Below are 14,670 nucleotides of genomic sequence, written 5' to 3' on the forward strand. Positions count from 1 at the left end.
ATTTAAAAGAATTTTCGCGCCAGACTGAGAGCTAATGACAGGGTCCAGTGCAGTCCGTGGCAGAGGAGGGGAGGGGACTGATTTTTCTGTTCCAACTCCATCTGTCAAAAGATCGGCGTCGCCATCTTTGCTTGGCTGTTGTTAGTGTTGTAGTTGTGCCTCCTAACCTCTTGACTTTGCAAAAGTATAACTTAGTCCTTTCAATTTAAAATTAAAATGTAATAGTGTATAATCGTATCCATATTATATTAGTAGCCTAAGATTTTTGTTGTTAGGTAGTTTACCTTCAGTTTTTTAGTTTTCTTTCACCAAAGAATACCGTTATTGAAGAGGCTGTCTCCCAAACCAAGGTAAGGAATTCAAAATAACATTAGGCCTACTTTAGTTAATAAGTTTCAATGTGAGTTACACATCAAAAATTAGGTTCTATAAAAATTCTGCAACATCTAGTCTTTCTTTAAACTGATTAAAGTTAGGTTAAGTTATAAACCGGTAGTTAAGTTAAGTTACTTATAGAAAACTAACCTAAATGAGTTAGCCAGGCTTTGGCTTACAGTTATAAGTTTTTAGACTACCTAACAAATTTGCATTGGATTTAATCTTAGTACATTTGTTAGTAGGCCTATAGCCTTGATGGGGCTTTCTTTGAAAGTTTGGTTTTTACTTGAACGGAGTCCTAACGTTTTACTGCATATCCTAATGCGATATCACTTTTTAACCTTACTTAGGTGAATCATTGGCCACAGTTTCAAATCTGCAACTTTTAATAACCTATATAGGAATATACCTAACTTAGCCTATTACAATCATTTTCTTAAACCTATGCAGTCAGCCTTAGTCAAAGCCTAGATTAAAAGTTAGGTTACAAGTTAAATATCTTAAATTCAATTGTTAGGCCCTACACCTAAATAATTCTTACACCCTTAAAGGATAGTTGATTTCATAAAATAAATTCCTTAGGCATAAGTTAAAAATAGGCTACCGGTACAACTGCTAGGTAGGGTAGGATGAAAATAAAATCGAGCCAAGCGCAGTAAATTAAACTTAGGCTAGGGAGCATTAGCTAACCAAAAATAACTTCCAACAAACCGAAAATGTACTCCTATCTAACGTATTTGTTTGACCAATTTCTAGAATAACTTAATTTGTTATTTACTGTCACACTATGGATGAGGCCTATTTTATGTTATAATTAAGTTATTGGTAACATTTCTCGACTGATAACTTACCAATAATTTATTCATACGGTATTGACAGTGACAGCCAGTTTGTTCTAATTTACCTGAACTTTGCGACATTTTACATATCCTAGGTTAAGTTAAGTTTAAGTAAATATAAGTTAACACATTCACTGCTAATGATATGTAATACTTTTATAAATGGTTATAAAACATAAACATTAATATGATCATGTTAATTGAGTGACAATATATCTTTAATTAAATAAATTTTATACTATAAATTGTGGATTAAAATATATTATGTAATTATATACATCATGTATTATATATCTGCTAATATACTTATGACGCACATGTGCGTCATTAGCAGTGAACGTGTTAAGTTCTAGCTAACCAATTTGCGTCAAAATCTGTTATGTTTCTTAACCCTCCAAGTGTCCATAGTTTAGGCCTTAATGTCCACCTATTTTTGGCGCATTTGCAAGGTTTTATTAAAACGGATCTGAGAAGCTTAAAACAATGTTAATTCTAATGTTCTATATACCATTTTGTTTGGAAAATCATGGTCTTCAATATCATACATAAAACATAAGGAATATTTGTTTCAAAAAAATTTTTTTAGGTAAAAAAAAATTATTTTGGAAAAATTAAAAAAAAAATAAGTTCGCGCTCAATGAAATTGTATAAATTATAGGCCTATAAATATTTGAAAATAGCCACTTTGTTCTAAATTTTATGAGGATTACAAATACCTATATAATAATATAAGGAAGTAGATTTGCAAATAAATAAGTTATGGGCAAAAAACAGATTTCAGTAGCCTACATAGCGTTTAGCTAAGAATGCATAGCCTAACCATAGCTAGGAATCTGGCTGATAATTTACATCAATATCACTACCTACTTCTTCAGGATCATCAACCAGCACTTCAAAACCACTTAAATCTTCTTATAATGCACCACGTATATCACTACTTTTGATTTTTGACACTAAAACAATGATAAACGTAATAAAACACATCAGTCATCGGTCCGAGGGTAACCTAGCTTTTTACAAATACGCACGTCAGCTGTCTGCTACAATTACGATCGGCTCGGAGAACATACAGCGCTGAGATAGACCTCTGGAGAAAGCTTAGAATATAACGGAAAAAACTATACCTAACTCGATCCAGTTCAATCCGATTCAGTCAGTTATAGAGCCTTTGCCGTAAACGATGTTCCGGAGTCGAAAATTCGGCGCGTGACACTACACAAAGTGTGTAGCGCGTCGATTTTTCGACGAGTGACACTTGGAGGGTTAAGCGGTATGGATTTTTCTAGGCCTGTTTACTTCTTAACTGAAAGTAAGTTAGGCTAGAACAAATTTTATGTTGTTAATAAATGTATGTAGCCTACATAGCTTGGTTATTGTATCCATACTTTTGAAATTTGTGATAATTGAATGGGAATCGGCTGCGGCACATTTTATGTGCGTGGGTTATGCTTGTCGAAGCACCTTATTGCACCATGCCGAGTTTTGTGAACTGTACCCTATTTAAGCATGAGTAGATCTGGGAAAACTTTATTATGGTTGATTTTTAGGCCCTTTTACAGCATTGAGAAATATATTAAGCTGATTTTGATTCAATCAAATTTATTTATTCCCAACGGCAAATCACCGTTAAATGAGATTGCAAAAAAATTAAGTTAAAAAAGTGTGCATGAAGTTCTTGTCAAAGGTTTAATTTCTTTTTGTCTGTCTTCCCCATTTAAAGTTTTGAAACTAGAAACTCGCTGATGGAACCTTTTCAAGCTGAAACCTTTTTCAAAGTTTTGGTGGTTTTGAGATTAGATTTTGACATGTTACTAGTGCTACATAGCCTACTTACTATTAATAATAGCAAACTTCTTGTTATTTCTTACAGAAGCTGTTTTTCAACCAGTTTCCAGAGGCCAAAGAAAAAGAAACATCGAGACGGTGATAAAAGATTGGCTAAGACCGTCATGAAATCGAATTGTTAGCAAGTAGGAAGGAAGGTAATTTGATACCTAATGATTGATTAATAGATGATGTCAGTCACCATCAAAGCAAAATGTAAAAACTTAGCCTAATGTTTCATTTGCCTTACAGAGTTGATGCTTGATTTATTTGCACATAGCCTATCTCTCTAAGGCCGTCGACACACGGGAAGACTGTTTTCCAACTGAAATCAGCAACCAGTTGGACAAACTAGTCGCCTTCGTCCCGACCAATGTAGTTAGGTGGGACAGTACACACGGTGCGACTGCGATGCGACCAGTTGAGGACCAGTCGGCGATCAGTCGTTAAGCAACCGGACCTGCCGGTTGCTAGGTGATTTCAGTCGCCTGGTTTGAACAACTTTTCGCATATTTGTATTGTGCTTTTCAAGGATCAGATATACCAACTGCGATAACTCTTCGTAAGCACTTTTTGACATCTTGTGTACATAGACTGAAATTTTGCGTCTGTTTCTTGTAATGCAGCAGCAGCTACAAAGAGCCTACATTAAATATTTGTTTTAACATAAGGATGTACCCAACACCTTCTACTCTACGCTTTCTTGATTGTTTATAAAACACTAAGGCTTCTTCATCACTATTACTCATTTCAAACACCATACACAGTACACAGTATCGTTATAACAAAATTAGAACTCATTCACTGTCTCAACTCAATTATAGTCGCGCCCGTGTGCGGATTTAACCAACGCAACTGCAACCGTAATCGCGTCACAAAACAGTTGGTTCAACTTTAGTTGGGTTTCAGTCTTCCCGTGTGTCGACCGCCTAAGATATCATAACTAATAGGTAGGCCTATAGACAAACAAATTAAAACCAACACTTTTTTTATTGGAAACTGCAACATTTTCTCAACCAAAGCAAAATGATATGTTTAAGGAGTTAATGGCAAAAAAGGGCTCAGTAAATTGAAAGAAGCCAGGTGTTCTGATTCTGCTTTAGAATAAGAAATCTGTTCATGAGTCATCTCTTAAAAATTTACATCCAACACCAGTTAAATATATTCAATGTTAATAATATAATGTTACTTTTTTTCAGGAGAGAAACGACTGAGGAGGGAGAAACGACTGAGGAGGACGAAGACTGCATCCCATAAATGGCTCATGGACTCAATCTTTAGATAATCTTTATGTCTTTAAAATTCAGTATTATTTATAAGTGCAAAGATCTAATGTAATATTTTTAAATACATACATGTTGGAGTATAATGCTGAATATTGATTAAGGCCTACACATTTGCTAATGAGGTAATTTTTCTTAATACCTATGGATAAACATTAACAAAATTAAATATTTTGTAATGGATGATCAATTTAACAGCAGTATTACCTTGCTGACTAAAATAGAAGAAAATTCACAAATAATAATTCTTTTACCAACAAAGGAGCTAGTAGACCTAATAATCCTGTGTTAAATTGTGCATTGTCTTTTGATTTTGTCACTAAGGTAGGCCTAAGATTTATAGGCCTGCATAAAAAAAACGATAAAATGCTGGCATAAAGCCATCTTTACAAACAGTTTCAATAGAAATTAGTTAATTTAACAATCAATATTGTTATATTTTAAAAAGTTAATTAACCTCAATTAAAAATTGTGTATCAATCCGTAAAATTGTCTGATATTAGGTATGATTGAGATTCATGTTAATATTAGACATGTAATATTAGATACATTCATGGTAATATTAGATATGTATTTGGTTATTTTCATTTTGTTTGACGGTTTGAATAGCACGGAAATAACAAAAAAGTTTTTTTTTTTTATTAGGTATAACAGTGTCTATTGTAATTGAGTACCTAATCTTACATAAACTGCAGAATTATAGGGTCCTCAACCATTTCAGTAAGAAGTAATCATGCTCATCAATAACCATGGTTTAGGCCTATATAAAATTAATGAGTCTTGCCATTCATTTCAGTAAGTAGAAAAGAGTGGAAATTGTGATAAGATAATGGCAGTATTTGTCTGATTGGAAAGTGTAAGTCAAGAGTGTGACCCTTTACAATCATTTTCTACAAAAGAGTTATATAAATGGAAATAACAAACAATCGTCATGTACCGATAATGTAAAAATATCAGCATACAAATTTAATTTTTTGGAAAACCCGTCGATAAATTCCTTTCCCTCATGTAAAAAGGTAAATATTTTTAACGAGTTATTCACGTAAAATACAAAAAACTATGGATACAAAAACGTTACTGTATTTTAATTTGAGAAAATGTGAAAGACGTGATAAAATACAAACACAATTATGTTTTTTCACATCCTTCTCATGTAAAAGTGGGTCGTCTTCGCAAGCACAAACAACCAATACATTCTGGAACAGTAGGCCTACTGGCCAGGTTCTGAACCAGTACTGGCCAGGTTCTGGAACAGTTACTGGCCAGGTTCTGGAACAGTTACTGGCCAGGTTCTGGGCCAGTACTGGCCAGGTTCTGGGACAGTACTGACCAGGTTCTGGGACAGTACTGACCAGGTTCTGAACCAGTACTGGCCAGGTTCTGAACCAGTACTGGCCAGGTTCTGAACCAGTACTGGCCAGGTTCTGGAACAGTACTGGCCAGGTTCTGGAACAGTACTGGCCAGGTTCTGGGACAGTACTGACCAGGTTCTGAACCAGTACTGGCCAGGTTCTGAACCAGTACTGGCCAGGTTCTGGAACAGTACTGGCCAGGTTCTGGAACAGTACTGGCCAGGGACTGGAACAGTACTGACCAGGTTCTGGAACAGTACTGACCAGGTTCTGGAACAGTACTGACCAGGTTCTGGAACAGTACTGGCCAGGTTCTGGAACAGTACTGGCCAGGTTCTGGAACAGTTACTGGCCAGGTTCTGGAACAGTACTGGCCAGGTTCTGGAACAGTACTGGCCAGGTTCTGGTTCTGGCCCAGGTTCCTGCCAATTCTGGAACCTGGGCCAGAACCTGGCCAGTAACTGGATTTTTTTCACTAGGGGACGCCAGAATATATGCTAATCGCAGCACTGCTGTCGGTCTATACTTAATTCTTTTGTCTATGATATCATTTAACTTCTATCTCAGTATCCAAAGTCAATGCTAGTAAGCAACATATACAGAGATTTCACAACTTTTCATGATTAAGATTTATTAATCATAAAAAAAAATAATAAGAAACTTTAAATTTAACACATGCACATCAAGGTCACGTCTTTGATGTTTTATATGGTTGACATTAGCTACATACTCAAACATGGTACTGTACATTTTGACAATGTAAATCTCAACATTTCGACACATGGGAAAACATTAGTAGAATAACTTAAAAGAAAGTAAAACTATCTCAATGTTATGGTTCAACCTGTTTTAAACATGTAATAAAAACACCAACCTCTCCCTCAGCTCTTTTCTTCTCCAATTCTTTCTGTTTGGCATGTTCTGCAGCAATGCGAGCCTCGATGGCGGCGAGCGACTCGCGAGTGAAGGGCTGGAAAAGACTACGTTCTTCCTCAGATACGTCCTCCGAGGCGATAGACATTGTCTGCTGTGCTAGGCAAGGCAACCCCCCTCTCCCGGGGAGAGCATTGTGCTTCTGTAAAGAAAACCCTCAAATTGGTATCAATTGAATACAAAGATTAGAGCACAAGGGATTAGGTTTTGAGGATTTTAGCGAATTTCCCTATATTAAAGTAGCTATTACCAACTCAATTAACATCAAGTCCATTTGATGTTACCTAGGTCTGGGACTGATTTACTTTTTCATTTTTATGTCCCCAGAGGCAAAAAACGCCATTCGCTCAAATTATTATATATGTATATAAAGGGTGTTTGGTACTCAGTACGACAAAAGTTTTTGGTGTAAGTTAAGTACAAAGTAAATGAAGTGTGATGATGCAAATATGAGGTTCTAAGTCTAAAAATTGGCTTCCCAAAGAATTATTTTTTAAGTTTTTAAAAAAATAACCGTGTTTTAAAACGTAAAACAGCAATTTCTCAATCCATATAAAAATCCCAAAGTACCCATGAACTTTTGAGAAAACTAAAAGTCATGCCCCCATAAACCATATACCGGTACTTAAAATTTAAAATGTTCAACATAACGAGAAACCTTGCGCAAAACTATCAATTATTTCATAAATTGCCCTTTAAGGATGTAATTCCTTTCTAAAGGGAACTTTCCATATTCCTAATCTAGGGCTGTTGGTAACCAACAGCTTCCAATCACAACACCACGAAACTTGTGGATGAGGATGTCATAATATGTTCTGGTTTGTACTTTTGTATTGTTAAACAAATAAACTGAACTACACTAAATAAAATGGTATGTGCCACTGGTTTGAAAATTCTTGATTTTCCTTCATTTTAGATTGTTGTGTGATAAGAATTTTTTTTCAAAAAGAAAGTAATTATTTTCCAACCCCTCCTTTAAAAGGCAGGTTTTTTTGTCTATGCTGGGAAACATTATGTAGAGTAAAATAATTTCACTTCTTGCAGCCTATTTTTTAGCGAGTTTTTCATAGAACTAGGGGGGAGGGACCTAGACCCGGGACCAGTTTACCGTTTTGTATTGTATTGTATAGTCTAACTAACTTATTTGTTTAGTTGAAACCTATCATGGTTCTATCATGAATCCTGAAAAGACTCAAACTATTGTTTTTAGGTTAGGTCGCACACCTGAGGAAGAAAAGAATTTTTCGTCAAGTGTAAATTTATTAGGCATAGATTTGGATAGTGATTTAAGCTGGTCAACCCATTTATATAACTTAAGTAAGAAATTGTCAAGAGTTTTATTTTTAATTAGACGTCTAAGAGATTTTGTTCCTCCTTTGTATGTTAGATCTGCGTATTTTGCTTTTTTTCAAAGTCTGTTAAAGTATGGTCTGTTACTGTGGGGTAACTCCACCCACATTCTAATAATTTTAAAGCTTCAAAAAAAGGCTGTAAGACTGTTGACCAATTCAGGGTTGAGGGACCATTGTAAACCTATTTTTAAAGCAACAGGTATCCTGACAACTGTAAATTTGTATATATTAGAGTGTGTTATTTTTGTAAAACAAAATTCACATTTCTTTAGCTCAAGAAATAATTTTCACTCATATTACACAAGGGGAAGATCTGCTTTGGATAGGCCCTACACCAGACTAACAACAGTACAGCAAAGTTTTGCTAGTATATCAGTAAAAATAGTAAATTGTTTTGCAAGTGAAATACTTGACATTCCTTGTACTCGGCTAAAACAAAAGTTGATGGTTTGGCTTGCTGACCACCCTTTTTACAGTTTAGATGAATTTTTTGCAGAATACAATTGTAATGGTAAAATTGTTATCTAGTTCTTACTTAGTCCCTAGTCAACTGTTACCTAGTCTTTCAAACACTTGTTTAAGTAGGTACCTCACTTTTGTTTCATATATATAGTTCTGTGTTTTTCAAATGATTTTAGCTTTATTTGCTTGTTGTCTTTGTTATATTTAAGTTTAGTGAAGATTCCATGTTATAGACCATGTTATACTATCTAGAATCTATGGCCCTTTTTTTGTTAACGAGGTCTATTGTAACATATGTTATTTAATGACCAATAAAGATTTATGATTTATGATTTATCTATGATTTTTTTTTAATATGAGTACCGGTAACCAAAAGGTAAACATAGGAAACTCCAGAGCCAGTGGCCAAAATGATTTTGAGAGAAGAATAGCTGCCTAATGGGGAATACATGCGCTATCATCATGCCAAATTTCAGCCCCATCGGACCAGTAGTGAATTTGTTATTGCGCCCCAAACAAATAGCCTTACAAACTAACAAACAAACTTTCAGATTTATAATATATTCTTAGTAGGCCTATGATTGTCAATTAGAATGGCAAGCAATATGCGCACAAGAACCATTTCTACGCCACTGTTGCTTTTGATATTTTGTACAGTAATCACAACAGTTAATTGCCGTTGGATTAATTCAATACCACTAGCAGTGTCTATTGATATGACTTTCAGTGTTGTTGCCTTTCCTCATCTCTCCCTAAGTGGACAAGGTAAAGTAACTTAGTTTAATTTTTTATCTAACAATATTAACTCTGTATTTTAGATAGCCACACACCTCGCTTATTAGGGTTAAGATATATTATTTGAAAGGTAAAAGCACGGTCCTGTGTTTCATCCTAAAAATATTCTTATATAAATGTACTGTATTCAAAAATAATACTTACAGATCGCTAGGCCGAGGTTACTGCTAACCGGTCGGCACCCACGACATTTTGGCTTCCTGTAAACAAAACTTAGAATGTAAAATCTGTTGAACAAGTACCTACATAACTAAGATGGCACATCAAAAATGATAGACCATTTTTCAAAAAAAGATTTTGTTGTTTGTTGATTGTTATTGTTTTTATAATTTTTATGGCGTTTGCAATCTGTATGACGTCAGCATATGACGGGAATAGCGCACCTATATGCTTTTTCCTTCCACCATGTCTATCTCCAGGCCTACTATTATTTAGGTTAGTCAGTCGCTCAGTTGGTAGCGTCACAGACTTTGGGCCCAAGCAAACAAGGCAGCAATGAGGTGGGTTCGGATCCTGGTCACTGCCGCAAACATTTTATCAGTATAGTTCACCTTTGTACTGTACCGGCTCACCCGTTGCTTTTCTGTTTACGATCCACGAACAGATCTGTAGTCTATTTGGACGGGCAAATGCAAGGTTAAAAGAGGCCACCAACCTCTTTAAAAAAAATGATTATAGGAACTATTAGGCTTCTACGGTCACGGATAAGTTATAGTCTGTATGATGGAGCTTTTCTTCTGGCTCTTTGTCTACCCTACGTAGAAATTATCCGGGCCTTAAACTAAGTTATTGGCTAGCCTCCAGCAGATAGCCAATTGTCAGGAGACAGGTTTTGTCATACAGACAACAACGTACACTAACACTAAAAACTTGGTCTTCATAGCATTCCGTTTTATGTCTGAGTCGTAGTCGGACCCTGAGGGCCAAGTCATGAACCTTACTCAATCAAATCAAATGTGGCCTACATTAAAATTTGGTAGGGGGAGATGATGGAAAAGTACTATAAAATTGAGTGATTTTATAACTTATACGTTTTAAACACACAGTAACTTAAAATGTTAAGTACAAGCTAAAACAAAATATATTTTACAGAAGAAGTGTATGGACGCTCAAGGTCGCCTACAGTTAGTAATTGCTCTATGTTCATGCAACCCCCAAGGGTAGTCCTAACTGGGCCACTCCATTCTGTTAAGTGGCTCTCCCTCATATCAACTCCTTCTCACTATTAAGATTAATTAGCTTTGTAATACGACTTTGACGCATTTCAAATTTGAAATATAGACTGATTGAATACATTATTAAAGTTAATAGAAAAAGTCTTTGATTGAATGTCTAAAACGAGTCCGTTGTTAAGACTAATACAGAACTCTACGAGATTAGTTTTATTAGAATAGTAGTTGGGTACATTAAAACGGTTAATGAGGTTAGCTTAGATTTTCTAGATTTTATTTTAGCCTAACTTACTTGTTTTTAATGTTTGGATTAACTTACGACATTGTCAAACTATTGGAGCAAGTTAACTAGTTTATTACCTATAAGACCTAGGTCTGTCTCCATGATTACCTATTGATAAGCCACTTGAAAAATCTTGTGGTAGGCCTATATTATATTTCTAATGTAACTATGTATTAAGTAGTATCTATCTACCAAAATATAAATTAATACCTAACTTAGGCCAAAAATACCTAGCACGTACCTACTCAATCTTTAAAAACCGTGAACCGGGAACCCCCTCATGAGTCATTCCACCAGATAAGATGTTTATTTCGACGATGTTGATTAAAATTGTGTAATTTCTTAACTTTGTGGTTAAAAAATAATGCAAATAATAACTTAAACTTAGGCGGCGTCATTGTTATTCACACAGTCGATTTAAAGATTTTGTTTGAAGTTTGTTTTCCGCTTTGACCTTTGACACCAGCAAAAAAATAGAGCAGACAGCACAGTAGGAAGAATAAGAAGGAATAGTTGGGATTTTTCTTAATAGGACCATTATATTTTTTCTCATGATGTTTTGTTATTCCATAACGATATATTTTGTCTATGGTTCAGCAACTGACGTTGAAAGGAGTATTGCACTAAAAACTAACATTGTATTTCTTGTGATTTACAAGCAATTAAGGAAGAAAGAAATTTGGCTTGGCATATTCCTAATCCTACTTTAGGTTTTTATTTAGTACTTTATCGAAAGCTGACAATCATTCCAACACTAGTCATCTCGGTGAACGGTAGTCGAAAACTCTGTAACTAATCAAGCTAAGAATTGCCATAATTAATTTTATATATCATCATATGTGTGAGTGGGCAGATGCACTCAATAAAGTGTACATGATGTGGTTCACCCGAGTGCAGCGTCAGGCAGCACTCAGGGACCAGGGTAGCATCCGCCCTCCGCCTACCGAACAGTGTCCGATCCCGCCGTCCTTGTGGTTGCTGGAGTTAGTCAAACTTTTGGTGGCAGAGAGGAAGGCAATATATTAGTGGCACGTAGAGGACCAGGCAAGAAGCGAGGAGCGCCCTCCTGGCTCTGGCAGGAGAGCTGGGAACAGGAGACACGGGGACGCTGGCAGGTGACGGATTAAAAAATCAGTGGCACAGCGAGGTAGATTGTTATCACACTCAATTTCTGACAGGCCACGGATTTTCTGGTCGTACCCATTCAGGATGGGCAAAGTTGTGTAAACCGATTGTATCGACTGCCCAGGCACTCCCGACGACGCGAAACACTACTTTTTCCGCTGCCCGCGTTGGGAAAGGCCCCACCTGGAGGCTAAATCCAACGTAGGACTGCTGTCGGTGGACACGGTCATCCCACTGATGGTGGAGGGTCAGGACAATTGGACCTGTAAGTGTGTCACGTTTCACCCAGAGTATTCTTCGCACCAAGAAACTCGACCTAGACCGAGATGCAGTCTAGGTAATAAAATAACACAATGCCAGAAACAGTGGTAGTGCTAGGACTTAGGTCACATGTTGGCCTGACTTGATGAAATGTGACAAACAATCCCAGGTCTGTGTCCAACAGAGTAGAGGGGTTTTTAGTGAGTAGTATGGTCCTCCCAGGAGTCTCACACTACAGGCTGGCCAACTGTGTGCGTAAATGCCTTTCCCCTCCTCTCCCTAGAAAAGTGTGTGTGTGTGTGTGTGTGTGTGTTGGGGGGAGGCAAGATATCTAGTAATTATGAGGCGTTTGCTGCTAAATAAGCAGCAGAGTCACTTTTTTTAAAGAGGTTGGCGGCCTCTTTTAACCTTGCATTTGCCCGTCCACATAGACTAAGCGCCCGTGCGTGGATCGTTTACAGCAAAGCAATGAGTGAGCCGGTACAGTACAAAGGTGAACTGTACTGATAAAATGTTATCGGCAGTGACCAGGATCCGAACCCACGACATCGCTGCCTTGGGCCCGAAGTCCGCGACGCTACCGACTGAGCCACCGACTCACAAATAAGCCTGACTCACTTTATTTTTGTGCAACTAATTAAATTAAAGAACTCATCTGCCTTTTTCCAACCATCCACCAGTAATTTTTGAAGACTCAAAAATACGTCAATTGTGCCATGAAAATAAAGCCTCTGCTCTGGGTTCCCTGTCTATCATGCTATATGGACAAGGAAATTCAACCTTTATTCAAATACCCTAACATTTTAAACACCGTTTAAATAATTTATACATTCTCAAAGGTCTCACTTGAGAAAAACTAACTCGTGAACCGTAGACAATGAAACCAACAACTCATCATTGTCTCTAAACAAGGGTAATTCTCAAGTAAATTAATAAAGCGGATAGCGGCTTGACAGTGAGAAAGAGGGGGAGAAGAGAGAATTTAGGGGGGAGTATATCGACCGCAGCCTTGCCAGACGGACTGCATTGCAGCGACACGCCACACGGCAGCCTGCCTCTAGCCACTGGTCGTGGAAATCAAAAAATAATTGCATACTATACTAAACACATATAATATCTTGAGACTTGAGTTGAGATATAGCCTGCTGTGTTGCTTGCAAGAGTGTGAATTGTAGCTTTCAAAGAAAATATTCTATTCATAACTCTTTATAATTCTTTTCTCCGCTGTAAATGATCGAACTAATGTTTTCATGTTCCAATATAAGTTTTAACAAATACAAAGATTGTGCTTATTTCAAGTTTGTAGCTATACTGCAGATTATATAAACCACTTGAAACAGAATAGTTGGAGTGCATAATCATTGGATTATTCAAATTGTATTATTTGGCATGAACATTGTATTGCGCGGATGAACAATAGGCTCTAACGTAATCAAACAATATTGTTACGAGATTGGCGTTCAATAGATGCTTGCCGTTGTATTTTTGGGCAATTCGTTTCGATGCATATAAATATGTATCTATTCACTTCTGCATTTATCGCTAGGTCTTATCAAAAGGTATCGCTAAAACTAATCAGTTATACAACTAATCAATAGGCATCAATACTAAATAATATTTTGAGATTCATTTGTATTTTTACTCTGGTTTTTTTATTGTTGGCTATTATTATATCTATTGACATGCGTATTGTTAGTCACTAGTATGTCTATTGACATTTGTGTATTTGCATATCAATAGGTGTTGATTTCAATACAAAATCCATATATGAATCCCAAAGTACCCATGAACTTTTGAGAAAACTACAAATCACAGCCCCATAAACCATATACTTAAAATGTTCGACATGACGAGAAACCCTGCGCAAAACTATCCATTATTTCAAAAGTTGCCCTTTAAGGTCGTAATTACATTCTAAAGGTAACCTTCCACATACCTAATGTTAAAAATACCTCAGCTGTACTTATTTGTGTGTAATTCTTTCAATGTATTACCTTATTAAAATCAGGTGTTACGAAGGGTACACGGGAAAAACGACCATAGTAGTTAAAAAGTTTTTCGAGATATTTACATGACATCAATGCTCTTGCATTGGGCTATCACGCAGCAGTTCAAAAACCAGAGAAAAGTGATCGTAGTCAGAGTAAATCATTTTCGAATTCTAGCTATACAATGGAAAAACGATCATAGTCACCTAAAACAAGGGAATGTCGATCATTGTCTTTCCGTGCCAGGGAAAAACGATCATAGTCGTCCATGTGTTGACAGTGTTTGCACTACTGTTTTGCAATAGAAGTCGGGAGTTGTTGTTGTTATACTTTCAATACCTATTTAAATAGTATTTCATCGACTAACTAACAATCAGTGATTGATTAACAATGTCGAGTGAGGAATAAAATGATCCTGGTATTCCTTCCAAACCAACAAACGAAGAAGAGAAAGTTTAAGAAGAAAAATTGACAAGGAATTTCATTCATTATTTTTACTTAAAAAGAACTTTTACCTCTTTAATAATTGTTCTGTATGTTTTAATCCACTGTGTAACCCTAAAATAACAATAAATGTATAATAAAGTCATTTTATTTAATTTTATTCGCCATATCAAAACGCG

At 36.2% G+C, this 14,670-nt stretch overlaps 1 protein-coding gene across 28 annotated transcripts in view; it reads right to left on the minus strand.

Moving 5' to 3' along the window:
* Positions 1 to 14,670, minus strand: part of LOC129004103 (sodium channel protein para-like) — a 142,784-nt gene that overhangs the window by 60,497 nt on the left and 67,617 nt on the right. For all 28 annotated transcript variants that reach the window (XM_054432521.1, XM_054432532.1, XM_054432526.1 and 25 more), the window contains exons 2-3: positions 9,363 to 9,418; positions 6,551 to 6,751 (exon numbers count right to left, since the gene is read on the minus strand). In XM_054432521.1, coding sequence (XP_054288496.1) covers positions 6,551 to 6,697 — 147 coding nt within the window. In that variant the 5' untranslated portion in view covers positions 6,698 to 6,751; positions 9,363 to 9,418. The remainder of the gene's footprint in view (positions 1 to 6,550; positions 6,752 to 9,362; positions 9,419 to 14,670) is intronic.

This window comes from Macrosteles quadrilineatus, unplaced genomic scaffold (assembly GCF_028750875.1).
Source record: "Macrosteles quadrilineatus isolate MER2022 unplaced genomic scaffold, UCM_ALF_1.0 Scaffold_9__3_contigs__length_116548681, whole genome shotgun sequence".
Classification (NCBI taxonomy): Eukaryota; Metazoa; Arthropoda; class Insecta; order Hemiptera; family Cicadellidae; genus Macrosteles; species Macrosteles quadrilineatus.